This window comes from Arvicola amphibius, chromosome 6 (genome assembly GCF_903992535.2).
Source record: "Arvicola amphibius chromosome 6, mArvAmp1.2, whole genome shotgun sequence".
Lineage (NCBI taxonomy): Eukaryota > Metazoa > Chordata > Mammalia > Rodentia > Cricetidae > Arvicola > Arvicola amphibius.
Window position 1 is genome coordinate 39,012,185 of NC_052052.2, and position 23,486 is coordinate 39,035,670.

The 23,486-nt window shown below is 41.1% G+C and overlaps 2 protein-coding genes across 11 annotated transcripts in view; one reads left to right on the top strand and one right to left on the bottom strand.

Annotated features, from left to right (window-relative positions):
* The window catches only part of Osbpl9 (oxysterol binding protein like 9), a 136,234-nt gene that overhangs the window by 101,085 nt on the left and 11,663 nt on the right, over positions 1-23,486 (top strand). For 4 of the 10 annotated variants that reach the window (XM_038332415.2, XM_038332417.2, XM_038332420.2 and 1 more), the window contains 4 exons: positions 532-570; positions 4,249-4,339; positions 5,327-5,437; positions 8,496-8,655. In XM_038332415.2, the coding sequence (XP_038188343.1) occupies positions 532-570; positions 4,249-4,339; positions 5,327-5,437; positions 8,496-8,655 (401 nt within the window). The remainder of the gene's footprint in view (positions 1-531; positions 571-4,248; positions 4,340-5,326; positions 5,438-8,495; positions 8,656-23,486) is intronic. The other 6 variants (XM_038332416.2, XM_038332422.2, XM_038332418.2 and 3 more) reach the window with 3 other exon arrangements.
* On the bottom strand, positions 20,356-20,802 carry LOC119816113 (60S ribosomal protein L27a-like). The gene has a single exon (XM_038332425.1). It carries the CDS (start codon positions 20,800-20,802, stop codon positions 20,356-20,358), a length of 447 nt encoding a protein of 148 aa, XP_038188353.1.

The following is a 23,486-nucleotide window of genomic DNA, read 5'->3' on the forward strand; positions in this document are numbered from 1 at the left end:
AAGTTTACTGAAATGAAAATTATAATATCTCTCTAGGAAAGTATTGGTGTAATTCTGAAGTCATACCAGATATGTGAAATAATGACCATACTAGGTATTCAGGTCATGGTTCAGACAAGAGTCATGCCTGTAAAGTACAGTAGAAGTTTAGGGGTTGTGAGGAGTTGGCATAACTTATTGTAAAGTTGAAATTTAGAAAATTTGAGGGTCTCTGTCCTTATATCAACATATCTGCTTTTAATTGTTGCTATGAATGTCAGTAAACTTTGGGAGGATACTTTGCTGAGCGCCAGTCAGTGCCTCTATAGAGATAATTGTCATGTTATTTTCTTCTTGGTTGTGTTGCCAGTGATAGAAGTGTGTCTAGTTAAGAATGAGTACCACGTGAGATGAAAAGTCTCAGTGAAAGCAGAGAAGTAATGTTCTAACTCCCTTACTTACCTAGTAAAAGAAGCTTTCTTATTAGGAAAGTACACGAGGCATTACTTAAATGTAAGAGTGAAGTTAATGTCTTTAACGTTTTTCCCTAAGGACCAGAGTAATGCGGAGCAGCACGCAGATGGAATTATAGTAAGTCTGATGTGGTCTCTGTCCCTTTGCTCTCGCAGCGCGTGATAACCAGTCATGTCAGGAGAAGCCTGAATTTCCGGTCACTTTCAGCACAGACGCCTCTCTTCACCTGCTCACTGCTTTTTGTTTAACTCTTGCGATTTTTCTTGAGCTCCTAAAGTTGACCATCTTTCAACAATCATTTGGAGGGAAATGGCAGTCTTAAAATTGTTCTGAGTCTTGGTTCTGTGATGAATCACTCTGCATGTGTCAGCTTGAAGGTCAACCAGCTTTCACAGGCATCACTCACCAAACTGCTTTTCTTACCCGACTTTTTTCTCAGATTGAAGCAGACGGAGGGTGTGCAGTATTGAAACATACCTTCATCTATTAAAAATATATTTATATCTATATATTCCTCTTGTTTGCTTTTTAGATTTTATATGTATTTGTCAGTAGTACTGTGTTGCATAATGTATTCTTGGTAGAACAAATAACACGGATTCTTTGACATAGTTATTTTTCTTATTCTTCCTTAGCTTTTTACTGTTCTATTACTCTTAACATTTTATTTATAAATAAGAAGAAAATTATGGCTATATTTCTTAGCTGGTAATAAAGGATTTTAATGATTTGTAGCTTGAGGTCTCGGTAGATGGCTTAGTGGGTTAAGTGCCTGCCATGAAATCATGAGGACCAGAGTTTGGATCCACTGTACCCACATAAAGACCAGGCATGGTGGCATGCATCCATAGTCATAGCACTGGGGGTAAAGGGGAATTCCTATAGGTCCTGTCTCAAAAAAATACGGTAGAGAGTGCTAGAAGAAGGCAACTATTGTTGACTTCTGGCTTCTGCGCACAGGCACACACGTGTGTACACACAGGAACCCTCGTACATACACACAAAGATAAGATCAGTAGTTTTATAGTGTTAGTGACTTCTGTTGACTATTGCTAATGTAGAGCTGTCGCTGTACCTTAGCTGAGAGTTCTTGCTTAGCATGCGAAGCCCTGAGTTTGACTATATTCCCTCCCCCCAGAACATCAACCAGATGTAATGGTGACACCTATAATCCTAGCACTCAGGAAGTGAAGGCAAAAAGGTTAGGAATTAAAGGCCACCCTCAGCTACATAGGGAGTTTGAGGCCATCCTCATGAGCTACATGAGACCTTATCTCAAGAGAAACAGAGACTGTACTTGAAACAATAGGCAGCCTCTTTACCCTAATATTCAGTGCCAGTTTGTCTAAGGCCTGGAGATGACACGGTGGACTGTTGACAATCTCCTCATGGTGCCTGGGAGAGCAGAGCTTGTGACCTTTACGTCTGTTTGGAAATGGGAAAGTTCATTATCTATAGGTTCTAAAAATCTTCTTTAGACAGTAGATAAAGGAATCATTTTTAAAATATAAGTAAATATATTGGGATTTTTAGTTGTATTCAAGGTGGGAGCCCTGGTGATCGGCGCTCTACAGCTGCATGGTATCAGCACAGTACAGTGTGGTCGGCCTTGTGGGTGGGGCTGTGTGCATGGTCCCCAAGAAGACCCTTTACAGATGCAAGGCTTGGTTGTTCTTAATCTCTTTTCCCTTCCAAGATCAATTCATTGTGTATAAAAATAGACAGGGTTTTAGAAAGCATACCACACATGTTTAATCCTTTGCAATTTAAGAACATTGGGAAGATTCATATGTAGAAAGATTAAACTTGTAGAAAACAATCTTGAGTCTTTTGTATAAAAGTTTCATTTCGAGGATGGTAAGCCATGATCCAGACTGAGAGCCAGTGCTCGGGCTGTGCAGTAGTCCTGCCACTCCCTGTCCTCTCCTGGCCTCGGGCTCGTCATCCAGGACAAAACCGAAGGCTTGGCTTCTTCATGTTAGTTATTTATTAGACTCTTCAGTGGAAAAATAGTGTGTTTTCATTCCTGTGGATCAAAGTATTAGTGAAGGGGACTTTGCCTTTGTTTGGTTTTGTTTTATTGTCCTGGGGATCAAGCCCAGGGCCTTATCGTGTTTGGTGAGCTTCTACCACTCAGCTGCAGCTTGGAGTCCTCAGAGAAGAGCACTAGAGACAAGCAGTTTTTTTCCAGAGCAGCCTCAAGGCTTGTCAGAGTAATGGTCAGAAAGCCATTAGAGCAGTGGTTCTCAGCCTTCCTGATGCTTCAACCCTTTAATACATACAGTTCCTGTGCTGTGGTGACCCCAACCATAAAATTATTTTTGTTACTACTTCACAACTATAATTTTGCTACTGTTCTGAATTGTAATTATTTTTAGAGATAGAGGTTTGTTAGCGGGATTGTGACCCACATGTTGAGTCCTGCTACACTAGAGGCTATATAATCCAGGCTCTTGTTCCATTTTACTCACTGGGGGAAACTGAGCCCCAGAGAGAATGAGAGGCTTACATACTTCAAGGAATTAAAATTTCAGGTCTCAGTTTCAGTACATTGTCTACTTCCCTTTGCTAGGTATTTGATTATTTGAGATTATTTTCATGGTGTCATCTGTAGGTGTCCTTTGCTTTTTCAGTTAATATCTGTGCTAACTAGAATCAGAATTCTTATGTTCAAATTATTCCATTTAAGAAAATGAGATTGAATACTTTTTAAAATAGAGAAGGGTTTTGATATTCTGACAATTTAGACATTAAATGACAATACTTTAAAAAAAAAAAAAAAAAACCTCTACCATTATCTCAGTTTTCGTTGCTAAGTGGTTTTTAAAGTTTTATGGATACATTTGGGGATCCTTCCGTAGCAAAAATATTATTTAAACAAACCAGACATGGTAGCAAACCTCTGTACTTACAGCATGATGGAAGCTGAGGCAGGAAGATATAAGTTTGAGGCTAACCTGGCCTACATGCTGAGTTCTAGGCCATCCTGGACCACAGAATAATTCCTTGTCTCAAAATTGGTCCTTTTAATTAATTATCAAATTAAATTTACTCAGACTACCCCCCTCTTTAAAAAAAAAAAAAAAAACAAAGTGAGTCTGGGCAGTAGTGGCACACACCTTTAATCCCAGCACTCAGAAGATAGAGGCAGGTGGATCTCTGTGAGTTAGAAGCCAGCCTGGTCTACATAGTGAATTCTAGGACAGCCTGGGCTACAAAACAAAACAAAGAACAAAGTGAGCACGCTGTGGGATTTGGGTTAAAGTACATCATGCTGTCAGAATTAACTTCTTGATTTGGAATCAGAGAAGTCTAGATTTTTGTCCTTACCCTACATGGTCACTACATGCTTGAGCACCCAACCCCCAAAAAAGTCCTCAAGGAAGGCTTCTTCCCGTGCTCAGTCCAAGGCCCCCATTGTGGGAGTGTAGTGAGACGCCTCCGCTGCGTGGCTGTCTTGTGGCTGGTGTCATGTTATAACGGGCAGTACTGTGGTGAGGTAAGGGTGCGGAGCACTCAGTGGAGCTAAGCTGGTGTTTACTTTCTTGCCCTGCAGGTTTCCCACTTAGCTTCTTCCGTGACAGTGATTCACTCATTCTTCTTCCTTTCTGTGCTTCACTGGGATGAACTCTTTCACCTCTGTATGAAAAGACACACTTCCCTTTGTGTTTTGACCAATTTACCTATATCCCATCCTGTGGATTTTGCTGTTAGAAATGTGGCATTTTATTGTTTGGGGGGCAGCATGAGAACAACATTTAATTAAAAATAACTCTGCTGTGTTTCTTATCTCAGAGTACTATTAATCCTGTAGATGCAATATACCAACCTAGTCCTTTGGAGCCTGTGGTCAGCACAATGCCTTCCCAGACTGTCTTACCTCCAGGTACAGTATTTGGAACCACGTTTCACAGAGTAGTAGATATGAAAAATTAATTTGTTTGATAATCTCAGGACTCTCAGATTTTCTATATATTTAAAAAATAATAGCCATCACATACTACAGCTGAAAATGAGCTGGGAAGAGAAGACAATAACTGGGGTAGGGGTGCTTCTGAGGTGGATGGAAGGAGTTTTGGTTGTTAGAGGTGGAGGACAGGCACAGCACTGAAGGTGTCGCTTTGCTGATTGGACTGACGTCTGTGACTCAGCATTTGTAGCTGAGACGATGGGAAACTCCTGATCTAGTTAGTGTAACCCAGCAATATGCAAATGTGGGGTATTCTTTATCATTCTGAACAATATAAATATTTTACCACAGTAGACATCAATGAGAGGGAATATATATATATATATAAATTGTATGTAAGAGGCCCTACTATTTGAGAGGAGACTAATACTATTTAAAGAAATAGAATTAACAGAAGCTAGGCATGGTGACTCATACCTGTGGTCTTAGCACTCAGGCAGGAGGATCCCCAAGAGTTGAGGCTAGCCTGAGCTAATAATGAACTCTTTTCTCAAAAATCCATTTGTTGCACCATACAGTTCTGTGTTTTCGCAATGACTTAGTAAAACCACAGACCACGCTGTATAAAGAAAGGGAAGTCTTTCATAAAGATACCAAATGAAGTCTTTTATGAACTTACATCACTGAGCACTAACAAGGGAGAGTGGGCCCTGTGTCCGATCTTACAGGGTTTGAGTGTCAGGTGCACACTGCTGTCAGAAGCCTTACTGGTTTTAGAGAGCAGTTGTGCTGGGTGTTGGCCACTCTGACCGCTTGTGCTGGTGCTGAGAGTCAGTTACTCTGAGGGGCTCAGAGATCATAGAGAAATAGCTTGAATTTGACTTAGTATAGAAAAATCCAGATCTGGGAGTTTTATATTCCAAACAATTGCATTTCTAACTTATTTCACATATTCAAATCTAGAACCTGCTCAGTTGTGTAAGTCAGAGCAGCGTCCATCTTCCTTACCTGTTGGACCTGTGTTAGCTACCTTGGGACATCATCAGACTCCAACACCAAATAGTACAGGTACAGGTTTGTGTGACCTTTATTTCTTGTGACTTTCCATTAATGTGGGATTGTGTTTGGCTTCTAATGGGGAAAAGGATGAAGAAATGTAATAGCTACTAACACTAACAATAGTTTTTAATTAGAGTTCCGTCTCAAATTGGGTATTTGTGATTGATCCAAGAGCACTAGTAAGTATAATTTTAATTTTTTAGTGTAGGGCTTTCTTTGTGTACCCTTTACTTAGGGCTCCTGATTGAATATTAAAAAACAACAACAACAGATTGCTCACTTTAGACTTGGACGTTTCCCATGGAAAAGGCATCTGGTAGTATATGAGTGCAGACTGGAGCCGAAGGCCTTGCTGATGCTCCCCTCTTTTATGTGTGTGCACCTGCACCTCTTGTGTGCAGTTTTGCTCTTCCTCTGTTCTAACTCAGTGAAGTCATGTGTTTCTGTGCCTGGCTCTCATAACAGAGATGATTGAGAGTTTCCTGTGTTTACATAGTTCAGCAACATTCTTTTCATAGCCACCTGGGCTGTTGTTACCAGTTTGCCCACTGATGATTAGGTGATTCTAGTAATTTCTTTGTGAGGTGATGCATCAGTGATTCACCTTTTAGGAAACATTTATCAGTCCCATTCTTGTCAGTTTTATATCGTTAACTGTTATTTTATTTATTTATAATGGTCTTTACTCTTTCTTTGATATTCAGGGCTACACCTATGTTAGATATTAGATTTATTTCTTCCTTTAAAATTAATTAAGTTTGCATTGTGTTACCTGTAGAATCAGACTCAAGGAAGTACACTTACTACTTTTGACTCTGTTCAACCAGGAGATTTAAAAACTGTGAGTCCTGGTGAGCAGGTGGGATCTTGGCATCTCTTGTCACTCCACAGACACTTTCTTGGTAGAACTTTTCTGTGTTAACAGTGAAAAATTATCATGTGACTTTAGTCCGTATTAAATTTTGGGGCAATGAGTGGTGCTGTACTTGGGCCTTTCATATTTAACAGGATTAATACCTTCTAAATTTCAAAAGAAAAAAAATGAGTCAACAGTATTTCCTTTACTTGGGAAATGCCAATAAACAATTTCATTGAGGCTAAGTTTTTTTTGACCCCTTTATTTCATGGACTATGTCATATCTTAGCTTAAAAGCAGAATCTGTAGCTGAGTGTAGTGATACACAGGTGTCATGCCAGCATTGAGAAGCTGGACCAGGGGGATCACTGCAGGCTTGAGGTCAGCCTGACCCATATAATGAATTACAGGCTACCACAGCAAGAGGTTCTGTTTCACAGAACCAAAAAGAAAACAAACAAACAAAAAAGCCCATGAGCTTTTCTTATTTTTTTTGTATGATATATGTTCAGATTGTGAAATGGTCAAAAATGAAAATGTGAGAAACATTTCTGTATGCCAACTAATTTTAATATAAATTATTTTCAGAGGGTGAGGGTTATCTTCTGAGAATTATTTCTGAAGAAGATACTTCAGAGTATCCTAACATTTTGGAGATATATTTAAGGACATTAAAAATTAAGTTAGCATATGATTTCTATGTGGTTGTCCTCCTAATTTCCCTATTTTTTCCATCTCTTTTCTTCTTTTTCTGGCATAGAGAAAAATACATCCTTTAGTGAGAAGTCATGTTGAAATCTTAGTACTTGAGCTTGCAGTTCCCAGTCCAACCATTTTCCTCTGTTTTCTGTTTGTTATATGGTCACCGGAGTATTTGTTGTTAATTTTTGTTTGTTTGTTTGTTTCGTGGTCTACTTTTCCTGTTCCCACAAGAGTTTCTTCGGTCCCTTAGTTTTGCTATTGAGGAACAGAGAGAATTTAATTATTTGGTAAGGAGAGTTACCTTTGGAATTTTTACAATAAGTTTTACTTTAGAGAACAAGCTGTTTTATCTAAATGGAATCTTTGTGAACTAGTTGGTTTGTTTATTAACTGAACCAAGTTACAAGAACAGGCTAAAAGTCTGGGGATAGGTCTTCATTTGCTTCTGTTACTGCTGTCTTTGTTTTCCTTGTTAGTTGTTTTTTGCCCTATCTCTGTATAGCATTGGCTGGCCCGTTACTAACTAGCTGGCCTTGAATTACAGTGATCTGCCTCTGTCTCCAAAGCGCTGGGATCAAAGGCTTGCACTGTCGTGCCTGGCTTCCTTGGCTTTTGATTGGCAGCAATAGCAGTAACTCAACTTCAGTTTCCACCAGGCATCTACAATAGATTAGCCACAAATAGCCTGACAGCTGTCAGACATTGAGTGAATTAGTCTCAGTACACTGGTGCTTGCTTGTTCTTGCTTTATTACTGAACAGTGTACCAAACAGTCACTTCAGAGATTAGACTTCCCCCGCAAGGGCTCTCCATAGTTCTGGATTCTGTAGTTAGACTCCATCACTAGAAAGATGCTTTTCTCGTCTTCCTTTTCTGCATCCTTCCCTTAGTAGCTCTGTTTTACCTCTGCTCCGAGCCATAGGCACCCAACTTAGGCTTAGGCAGAAGGGTCTGGGCTTCATGGGGATGTTTATATTTCCTAAGATGAGTGCCATGAAGAATGAATATGAGTGTGGCATCCTGAGCAGTCGTGGAGGCTTCGTCTTGCATTTCCATAGACGTTAGCATCTGAGTCTATAGTAGAAAGATCCTTGGCTCCCACTGGTGCTGGTGTCTCTTGTGAGATGCCAAACACCAGCACGAGTACAATCAAACCCCTTTCTAACACAGAATACAAGTTAATCTTGAATTATAGAGTGGAGGTATGGAATTTTTTCCATTTGTTTAAAAGGCCATATCCAGACTGGGGGTGTTATTGCTCATCAGGAAGACATTTTCCTAGTGTGTATGAACCCTTGGGATCAGTCTTCAGTACCACAAAAAGAATAAAAAGACTGTACCCCATCTTGTAGTACAAGTTGCCTTCTTATTTTCACTGTTTAAGTGTTGATTAAAAGAGTAATATAGAGAATTTTATCAATTTAACCAAACCGGTCTTGACTTTAGAAAGGTCTGTTGTGGGCCCATTTCCCCAATTGCCATCTTTTTCCCTAATTGAAAACTTTTGACTCCTAGGCAGTGGGAATTCACCACCTAGCAGCAGTCTAACTCCTCCCAGCCATGTCAACTTGTCTCCAAATACAGTCCCAGAGTTCTCTTACTCTAGCAGTGAAGATGAGTTCTATGATGCTGATGAATTCCATCAAAGTGGCTCATCCCCAAAGCGCTTAATAGAGTAAGTATGTGAGTAATGTATGCATTCACGTGGATCCTGCTTTCTAAACGGTGTGGTCTTTAGACTGCTCTTAGTGACACTTGCCTTGTTCAGTCTGTGAGAGGACTGCTTGCTTTTCACAGGCTTATTGAGCAATAAGTTTTGACTTGTACTCCTGACTTAGTAATACAAACTGAATAAATGACATCAACTATGATAATGTGCTAGAATGTCATATCAACTCTGTATATTCCTTTAGTGGCACTGTCTTCAGGAGGAGGATCCAGTGAGAACTGAGTAAGCTGTAAGGTATTATGAAAGAGGAGTCACTATCACATGTGCTTGTATTAGAGTGGGACATTTAACAACTAAAGCAGGGATTTTACTGGGTGGCGGAATGATAGAAATAACTTAGTTTGTTAGAAGAAATACACACACACACACACACACACACACACACACACACACAGAGTCTATGGTACATGGGGTATTTATTTGAATGATTATAAAATGGAAGCTTAGAAATAGTAGGATTTTATTTCTCACATTTCAGTCCAAAACCTGGGAGCTGGCATACTTGTTTGTGATAGAGGCTTGCTTTTTGGTTCATAGGCCACACCTAGTAGTGTTCTTGTTATGGTGGAAAGCAAGGCAGCTTCTAGGGCTTCTAATCCATATATAAATTATTACCTCATGACCTGATTGCTACTCAAAATCTGTACCTCTTAATACTCTCACATTGGCAATTCAAGTTTCAACATAAGAATTTAGAAACAGGACTGGAGAGATAGCTTAGAAGTTAAGAGCACTGGCTGCTCTTCCAGAGAACCCAGGATTGATTCCCAGCACCCACATGGCAGCTTTTATCTACCTGTAACTTCAGTTCTAGGGAATCCAGTGCTCTCCTGCATGCAGGATAGATAAACACACACAAGCACATATACATACACAGATGTTTCCAGGATAGCATGCAGTTATGCATAGAAAGCCATGGGGCATTTTGAGGTCTTGGGCTAGGGGAGGGTTTCCAGAGGAGAGAGAGAATGTGATTCTAAGGGGTGATGAGGTTAGGGAGAGAGAGTGGAAACGGGCCTGGGACTAGAAAGAAGTAGACAAATGGAACCCTGTTAGAGAGCTACGGAGGTGAGCTGGCTTTCCTCAGGGGGGCCTGTAGCAAACTGACAAGCAGTCCTGGAAGCAGCCAGCAGCACTGCTTCTTTCCTGTTGGTTTAGAAGCCCCGAGGGTCTGAGGTGTCTGTGATAGAATTTGCAGCATTAATGGATAGGGTCTGCAAGACAGGTCCTGATGACGTGGACAAAGTGGCCCTCGTCTTTGGATACTCCATTAGCAGTGCTGTGGAGCATTCAACAGACAGGAATCGCTGCTGGGGATTGGCTTTGTTTCAGAGGGGGTATTTACAGTATCATAGGGAATCTGAAACAGCACCACCTGAGTGATGTCATTACCCTGGTAGAATGCAGCCTGGAGGTATAGAAGAAACATGAGCTGCAGCTGAAGATAGGCAGTAAGCTGCAACTGAAGGAAGAACAACGTAACGTTTGAAAAGATGATGAGAAACTGGTAAAAATATTTGCATCTCCTATAGACAGAAGTGTACATTTCTCCTACATGTACTGATCATCTAGAGACTAAGACTTAACAAAAGAGAAGAATGGGCAAAGGATATGAATAAAAGATACATAGATAAATACACATTTAATATGCAAAATAGCTGGCCAGCTTCTTAATAATTGTCCATTGAGGGTACGCTGAGGTTCTGTTTCTTAATTATAGATAGATATAAATTCAGATGGTGTATACTAGTCCTGCTGGTGAGGAGTGACTGTGCTCATTCTAGTGGAGAAGACATGGAACAGGTTGCATGAAGGTTGAGGGTAATCTTTACCACGATTACAAGTGCTGCCTTTAGCCCAACAATTTGATCCTAACGCTAATGTACATCTGTGAAGTGTGCTTACAATGCTGCTGATTGCAGTGTGGTTTGTAATATTTGAAACAGTCTAACTTTAGGAGGCTACTGAAGAATAATGATAATATGACCATGCAGAGCAATAACCATGCCTACTCAGTGACTCTGCAGCCTTGTAAAAGTAGCCTGTTCTTCTGAGTGTAGTGCGCACACCTTTGATCCCAGCACCAAGAAGGCAGAGGCAGGCAAATCTCTGAATTCAAGGCCAGATGGATCTACATACTTGAGTCCCAGGCTAACCAGGGTTTTTTTTTTTTTTTTTGAGACCAGGTCTCAAAAAACAAAACAGAAGGTAATGTATTAATAATCATAGAACCTCCATAGTGTGCCTAACTGAAAAGCATAAGGTGCATGCAGAGCTGTGTTTAGTTTACCACCTTTTGTGTAAAGAGAAAGGGAAAAATACATTCTTTTCTTATATACTTAAACACTAGAAAATTATATAAGAAACTTATAAGTACCTAGTGAGGGAAAGTAGTTGGTTTTAAAACAAATAGTTATATAAGCATAAGCAAGCATTTTCTTACTATCACAGTTTGGTTCTTGTTTTGTTTGGAGTTTGTTGCTATTGTCTGGTGCTAGAAATTGAACCCTGGGTTTTGTGGGTGGGGAGCATTTGCTTCATTACTGAGTTACACCTACAGCCCATAGGAATTGTTACTGTATAATGACCACAAATACAATACAGGGAAAGTTAAAAGCTCCAGCAGAGACCAGACTTTTCCCAATGACAGGGTCAGGATGGAGAAGCTGGGAATAAAAGTGGAAGTGTTCATTTCCATTTTAAGAAGCAGTAGTTAGAAACCCTGATTTGTACATGACATCCCCTGTCTGCTCATGTGTTTGGTTTTTGGTTTGGTTTGGTTTGGGTTTGGTTTTTTGTGGAGGCATAATCAATACAGTTGCATGAACATCTGTGTACTTCAAACCATTGCACAATCTCAGACGCACAACCATTTCAAAGTTCTGTGGTGTCCCTTTGCCCTCTCCCACTACTGACTTCTTATGGACAAGCAACCACTGATCTCTCTTCTGTCACTAGATACTCTTTCTTTCTTTCTTTCTTTCTTTCTTTCTTTCTTTCTTTCTTTCTTTCTTTTCTTCCTTCCTTCCTTCCTTCCTTCCTTCCTTCCTCCCTCCCTCCCTCCTTTCCTCCCCCTCTCCCTTCCTTCCTTCCTTCCTTCCTTCCTTCCTTCCTTCCTTCCTTTCAGAGTGTTGGGTATATATCCAAAGGATGTCAGTCGTGCCACAAAGACATGTGCTCAACTATGTTCATAGCAGCACTATTTCTCATAGCCAGACCCTGGAAACAACCTAAATGCCCCTCGACCGAAGAATGAATAAGGAAAATGTGGTACATTTACACAATGGAGCACTACACAGCAGAAAAGAATAACGACATCTTGAATTTTGCAGGCAAATGGATGGAGCTAGAAAACATCATTTTGAGTGTGATAGCCCAGATCCAGAAAGACAATTATCACTCACTCATAAGTACTCACTCATAAGTGGTTTATAAACATAAAGCAAAGAAAACCAGCCCACAAATCACAATCTCCAAGAACCTAGACAACAATGAGAACCCTATGAGAGATATTCATAGGTCTAATCTACATGGGAAGTAGAAAAAGACAAGATTTCCTGAGTAAATTGGGAGCATGGGGACCCTGAGAGATGGCTGAAGGGGAGGGGAGAAGTAGGAAGGGAAGCAGAAAAAAATGTAGAACTCAATAAAAATAATTAAAAAAAAATAAAAAATAAAACCTAAAAAAAAGAATGTTGCAGGGCTGAGGAATAATTGAGTGGTGCCTGCCTAACGTGCATTAAACCCAGCACTGGGGTGGGGCAGGAAGCAGTACCAACAACAAAAAGAGCAAAAAGGATGTTGTATTAATGGGCCAAACAGTGAGCACTTTTGCCTTCTTTTACACAGCATTTTATTTTGAAGTTCCCATGTATTACTATGTCACTAGCATATTCCTTTTTATTGCTGGGCATTTTTCTGTTGTAGAAGTATATACTGCACTATTTTGTTCATTTATTGATAGGCTTCCAAGCTGCTAACAGATTTTAGTTGTTACAAATAAAACTGTTATAATATCTTTTGTGCCCCTCCCCAAAGGCATGAATATAAGGGCTTGATTTGTTTGTAGTAGCTCAGTGCAACTGAAGTGCAAGGCACATGGTTTTATTTGATAAGCTTTTAGGAATTTTGAACATTGTCCTATGAGTGTTGGCAGTTTCTGGCCAGGTCTGCATTTTGTGGATAGGTGCCTCAGATTGTGTAGTGTTGGGGGATGGTGTTTACTGCCGATAGAAAGAGAAGACAAAACCTGGTAGTATACTTAAGAAGTTCAAGTGCATGCCCTGTGGTAGTCCCTGGGAATGGCCAGTGCTGGAGTGAAGATACCGAGCAGGAAGGTTGGCAGGCCCTCTGATAGGTTTTTCATTAGAAAACATTTGACTTGTTTTCCTCCATTAATTGAAAGCTAGCTACATAACATTGTACAGAAAAAGTTTGACAGGTGTTAGCTAGTTAAATAACAGACTTATCGACCTCTGTACAGGTAGGTTGCTATGGTTCAAATGCCTGAATTCTAGAATCTCCGATACATCTGAATCTGTTCTGTTGGGTGCCCTTGGTCAACTTACTTATCCTGTGTACTCCTCAGTTTCCTCATTGGTGAAATGGGGCTAATAATAAGCTCAGTGTGGAGGAGTCATTGTGAATGTTTAAATGAGAACAGTGTAAGTCAGCTGTGCTGAGCTTAGCATAACTGCTCTCCTAGAAAACACAGACTTTGCTTTCACATTACTTCTGCTTGTCAGAGGCACAGTTAGCTTTATTTTTTGCTAAACATTTCTTCCTGCTTTTCCTGCTTTCTTTGAAGTTGGTACAATGGTTGTAGGTTGGGTTTTGCTTTGTGTGGCAGGATAAATTTAAGAGACTGATTATATGTGAACTGCACATTTCAATTAGTCATTGAGAGTTCTTTCAATTAGAAATATGCGTAGGACTCTTACTTTATGTATGTGAATTAAGAACTGGAATTCATCTGTAATAATGACTCAGAACCAACAGTTGTGAGGAAAACAACTGGTAACTTGTGAAGTTCATTTTAGTGAGGGGAATTGGACTTCTAAATTTGAGGAAGTAAATTAAATATGGTCTAGATTAACACCTGGCGTGTGAGTTGGGAGAGGAAGGGGTGAAGGCCAGATGAACAAGAGTTAGGTTCTCTTTCTTTCTCTCTCTTGCTCTGTCTCTTCTCATCCCTCCCCCTTAGCTTTCAAAGTTTTTCATGTTTACTATTTTTAATTCATTTCTCCCACCTCAAATTCATGACCTTTTTCTTTAATATTATTACATACATACTCTACATGTAGTTGTGTGTGTGTGCGTATGTGTATGAATAAGTATATAAATACAACCTGCTGAGTTCATTAGTATTGCTTGTGTGTGTATGGTATGGTGACCTTGGTATTGGATAACTAATTAGGGGGTGCTCCCTGGAAAAGACTTGAATCTCCCTCTCTCAGTAGTTGTTAATTACTTGTATCTCTTTGATTAGGGGCAAGAGTTCCTCCATCCACATCAACTGGCATTGTCACTGTTGAATCTTGTTAGGTAGCCATATTGTTGAGATATTATGGGTGTGTCTTCCCTGTTATATAGAGAAGATAAAATTTTGCAGCACACATCCTGGTCCTCTGGCTCTTAAATCTTTCCATTACCATTACAACCCCCTTAGTGTTCCCTGAGTCTTGGGTGTGGTGTTTGTGTGGTAGGTGTATCATCTGGGGCTGGGTATCTCAAGGTCAGTTGCTCTCTGTCTGCATTTTGACCCATTTTGACTTTGTGTGATGTTCTCTGCTAGAAAATGAAGCTTTTGATGTGAGGTGGGAGCTGCATTTGCCCGTTGAAAGGATATGTATTTAGCCTGCAGTTAGAGAGGGTAGTTAGAGATAAAGTTGGGAAAGTAGCTGTAGTAGGTTCTCCTGTAGGTCCCATGGCCTCACCGGGTTTACAATATTAGACATTTCCTCTATTGGGTGGGTGTTAAGTCCAGTCAAACAGCTGTTGGTTACCGCAAGGCTTCGCAGCTGGGTAGGACTATAGATTGTGTATCACCTCTTGTACTCCAAGGCTAGTCCTCTGAGGAGCCTTTTGGGTCAGATCCAGCTCAGTATCTCCAAGTCCTGAGTTTTCAGCAATAGGGACTTCTTCAAATTCTGGAACAGCACTAGCAGTAGCCTATGATGTTTGGGGTTTGCTTGGGCTCTCCTGACCAACTCGAAGGGCTCCCCATGTCTCTTACTTGGGGATTGTGTTAGTCTAGGCTCTTGGGGGAGCATTATTATCCTAGGTGACTATCATAACTTCACTTAAACTATACGTGTATACTTATTACGTAATTTTAGGTAGATATAATACGTTGCAGTATGAATGATTTCCACACTAGCCTAGGATGGAGTATAATAAAGGTTTATTTTATTAGGGTTAAACTCACAGAAAGAGTAGTGATCCTTAGTCCTCTGCATGCTCTGGGAACTAGAACCAAATTCAGCAACCAAAGGGCCTTTGCATGCTTTTTGTCTGCATATATAGTACATGAGACCATGTCCAAAGTGGGCCAGTATCTTAAAGGCTATTGGCTGAAGGAGTTCCCACAGCACCTCCCACTTTTGTCTAAATAAGAGAGTTCTAAGCCTAATATAAAACTATATATAATAAGAACAAATATCAAGTATAAAAATTAGAATTACAACCAGCATGAACAACATCAAACAAGAAACATATGCTGAATGTTTTAATAGTTATCCTATCCTAAGGAGTCTAAGTCTTATATTAGAAATGGCTTGACTAAGTCATGAGAGTAAAGTAACTACAGCTCTTTAGTCTTCAACCCCATCAAAGACTTGATAAGGGAGATAATATTACTTAAGTAAACAGGAAGTGCAATTGAGCAACTTCCAAAAGATGCAAGAAATGACAGAGACAATGGCTGCCTGGGCAGTCACTCAAAGTCTCATTTGCAGTGTTGGGGCAACCAACTTTGGCTAAGGCCTAGAGTGACTGACCTACCATTTTCAGAGCTAGGAAAATTTTCAAAACCATCTTACCCTGTCTTGGCAAGTTTTGGCAGTCTTTTTGCTTGTATTCTGCTTGTCCATTCTGGACACTGTGCACTTTGTCAGTGATTGAGGTAGAAGCAGTTCTTTGCCTAAAGGCCTGTTCTGCCAAGAAGAAAACAAACTCCAAGTGGAGTGTGTTCGGTGCCCAACATTCTCTCGGGAATAGATCGGTGCTGCCAGGAGCAATCGTGTCTCAATGTCAACAGAATCCTAAGTTATTTACATGCTATGTTCTACAGTTCTTTGAAGTGGTTGAAGGTTACCTATCTATGCAGAATACAATCTTTATGCATATATAAAACCTGATTATTCTAACTATAAGATGACAATCATGGATGACTATTGACCTATAATTCTTAATACCTATATAGTTTAAAGACTAAGGCTTCATATTAAAATATTAAACAATCTTTTAAACAACTGTGCAGCAAATAAGGACAATGACCTTCAAATGTAAACAATGTGTATTTTGATCAGAGGTAGAAGTGTACTGTGCAATATGATAAATATATACTAAAATTGCATCAGTATACAAAATATCTTAAGCAGAGGTAGAGACATGCATGCATACAATATGACAAAAATAACTTTGCATAGGTGTGCAAATATTATATACAGAAATAGCATATTCAATATAACAAATATAATTTGAATTTATATCAATATACAAAAATCTATATCAGTGTAAATTGTCATAAATTGTCACACATATTATTAATGTATGTAAGCGCACACTAATCTACCTATTATCCCATCCAATCCCTTTTTTTTTCTTTTTTCAAAAGAGATCCCTGGGCCTACTTAATTTACACCCCCAACCCTGTACCACTTATATCCAGGGTTAGATGTCCCTAACCCTCAGGACAAACTTGGTTGGGAGAAGGGATGAGTTCCCCAGCAGTAATATATGATTCCTGTGGCTTTTCAAACATCCTTCCTCCCTCTTCCTGCATTGCCCTCCTTTCTCCCCTGCCTGGTTAAAGCATCCATGCGTCCTGCCTTTCCCTGCCTCTAGAGCATCTTCCTTCCCCCACATTCATAGTTTTTTTTTTCCTTTTCCTGGCTTCTGCAATTACTCCAGGTTATATACTCATACCTGAAGCTGTGGAGTTAGGAGCCAAGATGAGGGAGAGTGTGTGGTGGTTGATTTTCTGGGTCTGTTTTACTTAACTCAGTATAATATTTTATATTCCATCCATTTACCTGCAGATTTCATCATTTCATTTTCCCTTACTGCCAAATAGTGGTCCGTTGTGTATAAATGATCATATTTTCACTATCTATTCTACTCATCAGCTGAAGGACATTTAAGCTACTTTCATTTCCTGCCTGTTGTAAATAGAATAATGAACACAGCTGAGTAATGAGTAGGACGTCTGATCCTTTGGATGGATGCATACCATCCTTTGGATGGCTCATTTGGCCTAGTTTTAGCTTTTTGAGAATTCTTGATTTTTCTCAATGGCTACACCAGTTTACATTCCCACTTACAATAAATAAAAGTTTCCCTTTGCCTGCCTGCCTGTCAATCTATCTATCTATCTATCTATCTATCTATCTATCTATCTATCTATCTAATATAATCAATAAACTTATTGTTCCGGTCCATAGCCCATTTTTTAATTAGGTGATTTTTAGTCTGGTTTTTCTTTTAAGTTTTTTGTATAGCTTGAATAATAATCCTCTATCAGCTGTATAGATGGCAAAGATTCTTTCCCATTCTGTGAGTTTCCTCTTCCTTTGCTGTACAGCTTTTTAGTTTTATGAAATCCCACTTTTCAGTTGTTGGGTTGGGGAGATATTTCTCACCCTCCCACACAGCCATGTGACTGACAGACGAGTAGTGGGAACAGCTCTCCCATGCTTTACAACTTAGGGGCTGGCTCACCCACACCTCCGTCAACAAGGTTGGCTCTGTTGTGTTACCCTAAGTGTGGTGCAGGGCCTGTTCTCCCAAGTTTTGCAGCTGGTGTGGGGCAGGAACAGCTCTCCTGTTCTTGTGACCTTAGGGCCAGTTCTCATATTTGCTTTAAGCATTGGTGGGTGGGGGTGGGAAGGAGGGCAACTCTCCCCTCCCTTGCCATCATAAGACAGATGGATGATGGGAACGGCTCTCCCTTGCTCACTACTTCGGGCTAGCTTATCTACACCTATGCCAACAGGGTTAGCTACATTGTGTTGCCTAGACAAGGTGCAGGGCCTGCTCTCTTGAGTGTTGTAGCTGGTAGGGGTCAGAGACAGTTCTCCTGTTCTTATGACCACGGGGCCAGCTATCCCATCTGCCTCAGGTATTGCTGGGCGTTCGGGAGGGGGCATGGGGTGGGGCATCTCTCCCCTGCCTGTACCACCACAAGACAGATGATAAGTGGTGGGGATAGTTCTCCCATGCCCACAACTTTGGGGCTGGCGTACCCACCTTCTGCTAACAGGGTTGGCTCTATTGTGCTGCCCTGATGAGGTGCAGGGCCTGCTCTTCTGAGTGTTGCACCTCGTCAAGGGGTCAGCTCCCTCATCATCTCAGCCTGCTCCCATCTCCTCCCATCTCTTCAGATATGCCTCTGTTCACAGGACCTGAACTGTTCACCCTTCCTCCCTCCTCTCCCTACCTCCCCTCCCTTCCTCCCTCCCTCCCACACTACACCAGATCATACCTCTGCTCATTCTAATAGTGCCCATCTGACTGGTACTACAAGGCACCAGATGGGACTGTGTTTTTCTCCTTGGAGCCCAGAGCAGACAGCCTCAGGCCTGCATATGGGTCTCCTTGTCCTGCTCAGGTTGACTTTTAGGCTGGGCTGGGCCACATACTTCCTTATCTCAAAGAGATCATTATAATGCCCAGCCACCTGGCACCATGGGCAGGTAGGCTCCTGGTTGATGCATTTGACTGAGTTTCTCCCACCCTGGCTGCATAGCGTTGGGTGGGGATTTTGGTGGAGTCCTGTGGCAGGCCCCTGCTTGAGGTCTTCTTTGGCACATTTCATTAGTCAGTCATGTGTCGTTTAATCTCCATGAGTAGTTTGTGTAATACTCAAGGTTTGTTTGCTGTTGGTTGTAAGTTTTACTACAATGTCTGATAGGATACATAAAAATTCCAGTTTTCTGAATTTAAGATTTGTTTTTGTGTCCCAATATGTGATCTATTTATTTTAAAGAAGCTTTCATGGATTTCTGAGTAGAATATATGCTCTTGGTGTTTGGGTGGGATATTTTGTAGATATTCTAAGGTCCATGAGCTGTATGGTGACGTTCCATTCTGAAGTGTGTTTATTTTTTTGTCTGGTTGACGTATTGGAGAGAATGTGGTCTTGACATCGTCTACAACTAAGCTGGAGTTCATCTTTGAGAGTTTTCATTGTAGCAGTTCACTTTCTGTGCTTCAGAATTTGATGCATGTGTCTTTAGGATTGAAATATCTTCTTGGTTAATCGTTCCCTTGATTAAAATAATGTTTCTTTATCTCTCTGGTTAGTTTTAATTAGAATTCTACTTTGTTGACTATCAGAATAGCAACACCTGTCTGCTTCCCAGTCCCATTTACTTGAAATCCCACCTTAAAAGTGATGCTTGCCTGTCTTCACAGCTGAGTTTCTTCCAGGCAACAGAAAGATAAATTTTGTTTCTTAAACATTCAGCTGTCTCATGCCTTTGTTTGGAGAGTTGGCACTGTTAGTGTTTGAAGTTACTATGGAGCAGAGTGATTTGCAGTTATTTCATTGTTGGATCTTTCTGTTGTTAATAGTACATTGCATTTGCATGATTACACTTTTTTCTCCTTTGATGGTCTCTTGGCTCTGCTTGTTCCTCTCTTCAGTCGGAAGTATTCCCTCCAGTGTTCTGTGTAGAACTGGGTGGTGGTCATGGATCCTTTTAGCCTCTGCTTATGTCGTGGCAGTGTTTTCTTTCCCCTCACCTATGGCAGATAGTTTTGTTGGGGTACGTAGTCCAGGTTGCTGGACATTGCTGCAGGTTCTTGAGGCTTTTCAAATGTCCATGGATGAGCTTGCTGTCATTCTGATGGGCATTCCCTTTTTGTGACTTGTGGAGTTTGTTGTTGTTTCCCTTCTCTTGCAGCTTTCAGTACTCTTTCTTTGTTCTGTTTATTTGGTGTTTTGACCATGATATGCTATAGGGAGTGGTTTTTTTTAATAGGGAAGTTTTTCTGGTTCTATTTGTTGTTTTGCATGTTACTTGTATCTGTATAAATATGTTTCCTTGATTTAGGGAAGTTTTCGTCTGTGGTCTTGTGAAGACCTGGTATATACCATTGGCCTGGGATTCTTCTCCCCTCATCTGTGTCTATACTTCAAAAAATTGATTTTTTTCAAATATCTTTTTGAAATTTAATTTTTAATAGATGTATTTATTTTATGCATATAAGTATGTATGTGCACTGTGTGTGTGTGTGTGTGTGCAGTGCCCACAGTCAGGAGAGGGCATTGGATCCTCGAACTGGAGTTATGGATGGTTGTGAACTACTATGTGTATGCTAGGAACTGAACCCAGGTCCTCTACAAGAGTAACAAGTGTTCTTTTTTTTTTTTTTTTTTTTTTTTTGAAAATGTTAGCATTTAATTGGCCTCCTTGAATGGCTTCAAGCCACCAAAACACAGGCACCTCCAACACCCTTTATCTTCTCTTCAGCTCTTCTGCTGAAAAATTTGGCTTTCACGATGACAGGCTGCTTAGGAAGCTTTCCCTTCCCCAGAACTTTGTAGTAGCCCGATCGCATGACGTCAGTGATGGGAGCAACTCCAGTCTTGTTCTTGGCAGCGTTGACCCGGGTCTGCTCACTGACCAGTGTCCACAGTTTATCCAGGTTGACAGTCGGGCAGAAGCTCTGGTTCCTCTTTAAGTGGTAATGCCTCATACCAACTTTCCCGAAGTAACCTGGATGATATTTGTCGAAGTTGATCCTGTGATGATGCATGCCTCCAGCGTTCCCGCGTCCTCCTGGATGCTTGCGGTGTTTACCAATGCGGCCATGGCCGTGGCTCACGTGGCCCCGGAGTTTCCGGGTCTTCCTCAGTCTGGACGGCATGGCGGTGGCAGAAAGGAAAGAGGTAACAAGTGTTCTTGACCTCTGAGCCATCTCTCCAGCCCCAGACTTGATGTTTTCATATATCCCACAGTTCCCACATGGCCTTAGTGTTTTAATTTTTCATATTCTTTGTTTGCATGCTCTGGTTCCTCTGTTTTATCACAGGCTCTGATATCTGTCTTCCCCTTGCTCCATTCTAATTGTAAGGCTTCCCCCTGGGTTTTCTCATTGGGCTATTGAGTTTTCAGTTCAATCTTTATCTTACTTGGGTTCTCTTCAGTACTTCTCTGCCTTTACTTGAATTCAGTTTTCAAATTCTGGTTATTTGGTTTATTGTTTCATTTGGCTGGTGTCTGTGTTTTTGTGGTCATCACTGGGGTGATTGTTGCTCTTCAAGCTTATTGAGCTGTGTGTATCTGCACTAAACCCTGGATTCTTTGATGGAGTTTATGATTATTCTTTTAAGTTCTGTATCCTCGGGTTCATCTAGGTAGTTCTCCCTGGAGAGTGTTTCTGCAGGACTGCTGGGTGTAGGAGAGGCTATGCACTGCCTTGGCCTTTCAGGTTGTCGTTGGTGATGAAACCTGGCCGGCCATGAGGACGTCTTTCCTTGGTAGTGTGTCTAATGTGAGATTAGTCTCTCTGTTGAGTGAAACTTTTATTTGATTGTTGTCCACGCTTGGGTAATTTCATATGATGTATGAGTAGTTGATTGGTCAGTCTTCAGATATCAGTGTTGATTTTGGGTTGGAGGAACAGGGGTGATTCCAGTTCAGTGTTAAACAGGAATTTATGTAAACTGGACAAATGCCTGAATTTGCTTGCACTGATATGCAGGCAGTGCTACCCAAAGCTATACCTGCGTGTGTGGGGATAGTGTGGGTGGAACAAGAGTCTTGGACACTTCTAGACTAGCATGGTGTGCAGGCTGTGGCCAAAGCAAGGCCTGCGGGCTGGGGACAGCACGAGTGAACAGTACTTATTGTGATGCTATCGTGTCGTGAGCGGTTGAGAAACCACTAACAGTTTTCCTAAAGAAATTTTTGAATTTTTAAAGATTTAACATAATTTTATTCATGTTTGCCTAGGGATGGAGAAACAGATCACTCAACAAAAACATACAGTAAAAGTGGGAGGGAGGAGTGTTGTGTGCAACTTTTAAACTACAGTAATGATATGCTTAATTACTGCCATGCATAGCAGTACAGGCTTAGCAAATAACCACTTAGACAAAATTGCAGAGTAAAAGGCTGATTTTCTTATTTCGGCTGTCATTTTCTATTTAAACAGAATTTAAAGTCTCTTTAAACAATAGCTATTTTCTTTTTGTTATAACAGTGTGTGTGTGTGTATGTGTGTTGTGTGTGTGTATGTGTGTGTATGTGTGTTGTGTGTGTGTGTACTACAGTCACCTATGCAAGCCAGAAAACAACTTGTAGGAGTCAATTTTCTCTCTTTACCCTGTGTATAATAGGACTGAACTCAGATCACCGGGCTTGGTGCCAAATGTCTGAGCCCTCTGGGACACTCCCTCCCCCCCAGCCATTAACTATCACTCTGAATATAGCAGGATTGAAGATCTTTTGTCGGCCAGTAGATTGAGCTGCCATCCACTCAAGTCTTTTAAAGTAAGCCTAGCAGCTCACAGTGGAGCGGTGACAGCATCACCGCGGGTCTCTGGTCTGGTTAAAGGTTACTCCTGACGTGCTCCTGAGTGTCCCGTCCTAGGCGTGTCTGTAAAACCCTGTGCACAACTCTGGCCCTCTCACTCTTCCTCTTTTCTGTGCCTCCTGCCCTCATGCACACCCACACGCAAGCACCGTGTTGAGCCTGGCATTCCAGGCTCCTCTCGTCCCTCAGTTCTTATTAGACTTGGACTGTCTCAGTTTGGATCTCATCTCATGGAGAATATAGATGCTTTTGGCCAAACTAAGTTCTTTTTGTTGTTGCTGCTGTTGATTTTACTCAGTTGCTTTCTGTTTGTGATGAGGCTTTGAATACTCTGATCTGGGTGTGCTGGCTAGCGCTGTATATCACCTCCTAGCCCCACCTGTTCGAATAGTCTGCTTACGTTCTCTGTTGCCCGCCACTGGGGCTTGGAGCCAGAGCCGTGACCCCTGTTACTGACTGCTACCTCCATTTGCCTATAACTCAGGTCAAGTTCTTGTCCTTATGCATTTCTCTATGTGTCTCTGATAGGAGGGAGTCTGTGCCCTTTCATTACTTACTCAGCTCCTTAGGAACTGTGTAAGTGTTGCACAGTTAGGAACTTCTGTTACAGATGGCACCACTAGCCAGTGTGCTCCATGACTGTCCATCAGTGAGAGTTGTGTTGGAAAGAACTTGTGCCAGGTGTGCATTCAAAACAATCTCTCTGCTTTGCCCTCTAGGGCCTCAGGCCTTCATTGATCCCTAGTGCATCTCTGTTCTCAGAATGATCGTGCTTCTCTGGGAGGGTTGTTACGAATGCTTCGTAAGTTATACTAGTTAATGTTAGAGCTTAAAACGTTCCCTTATCTTGGACGTACAAGCTAAATACTGTGTTCAATCCCATTCTTTGTTCCAAATGGGGTGAGCTGTGGCATGGCTGGAAATGTATCCCATGCGTTTGTTTGTTTCCATCTTGAGACTGCTTCACGTGCCCCGCTGGTCTGCTGCAACCATTGGTAGAGAGACAAGGCACA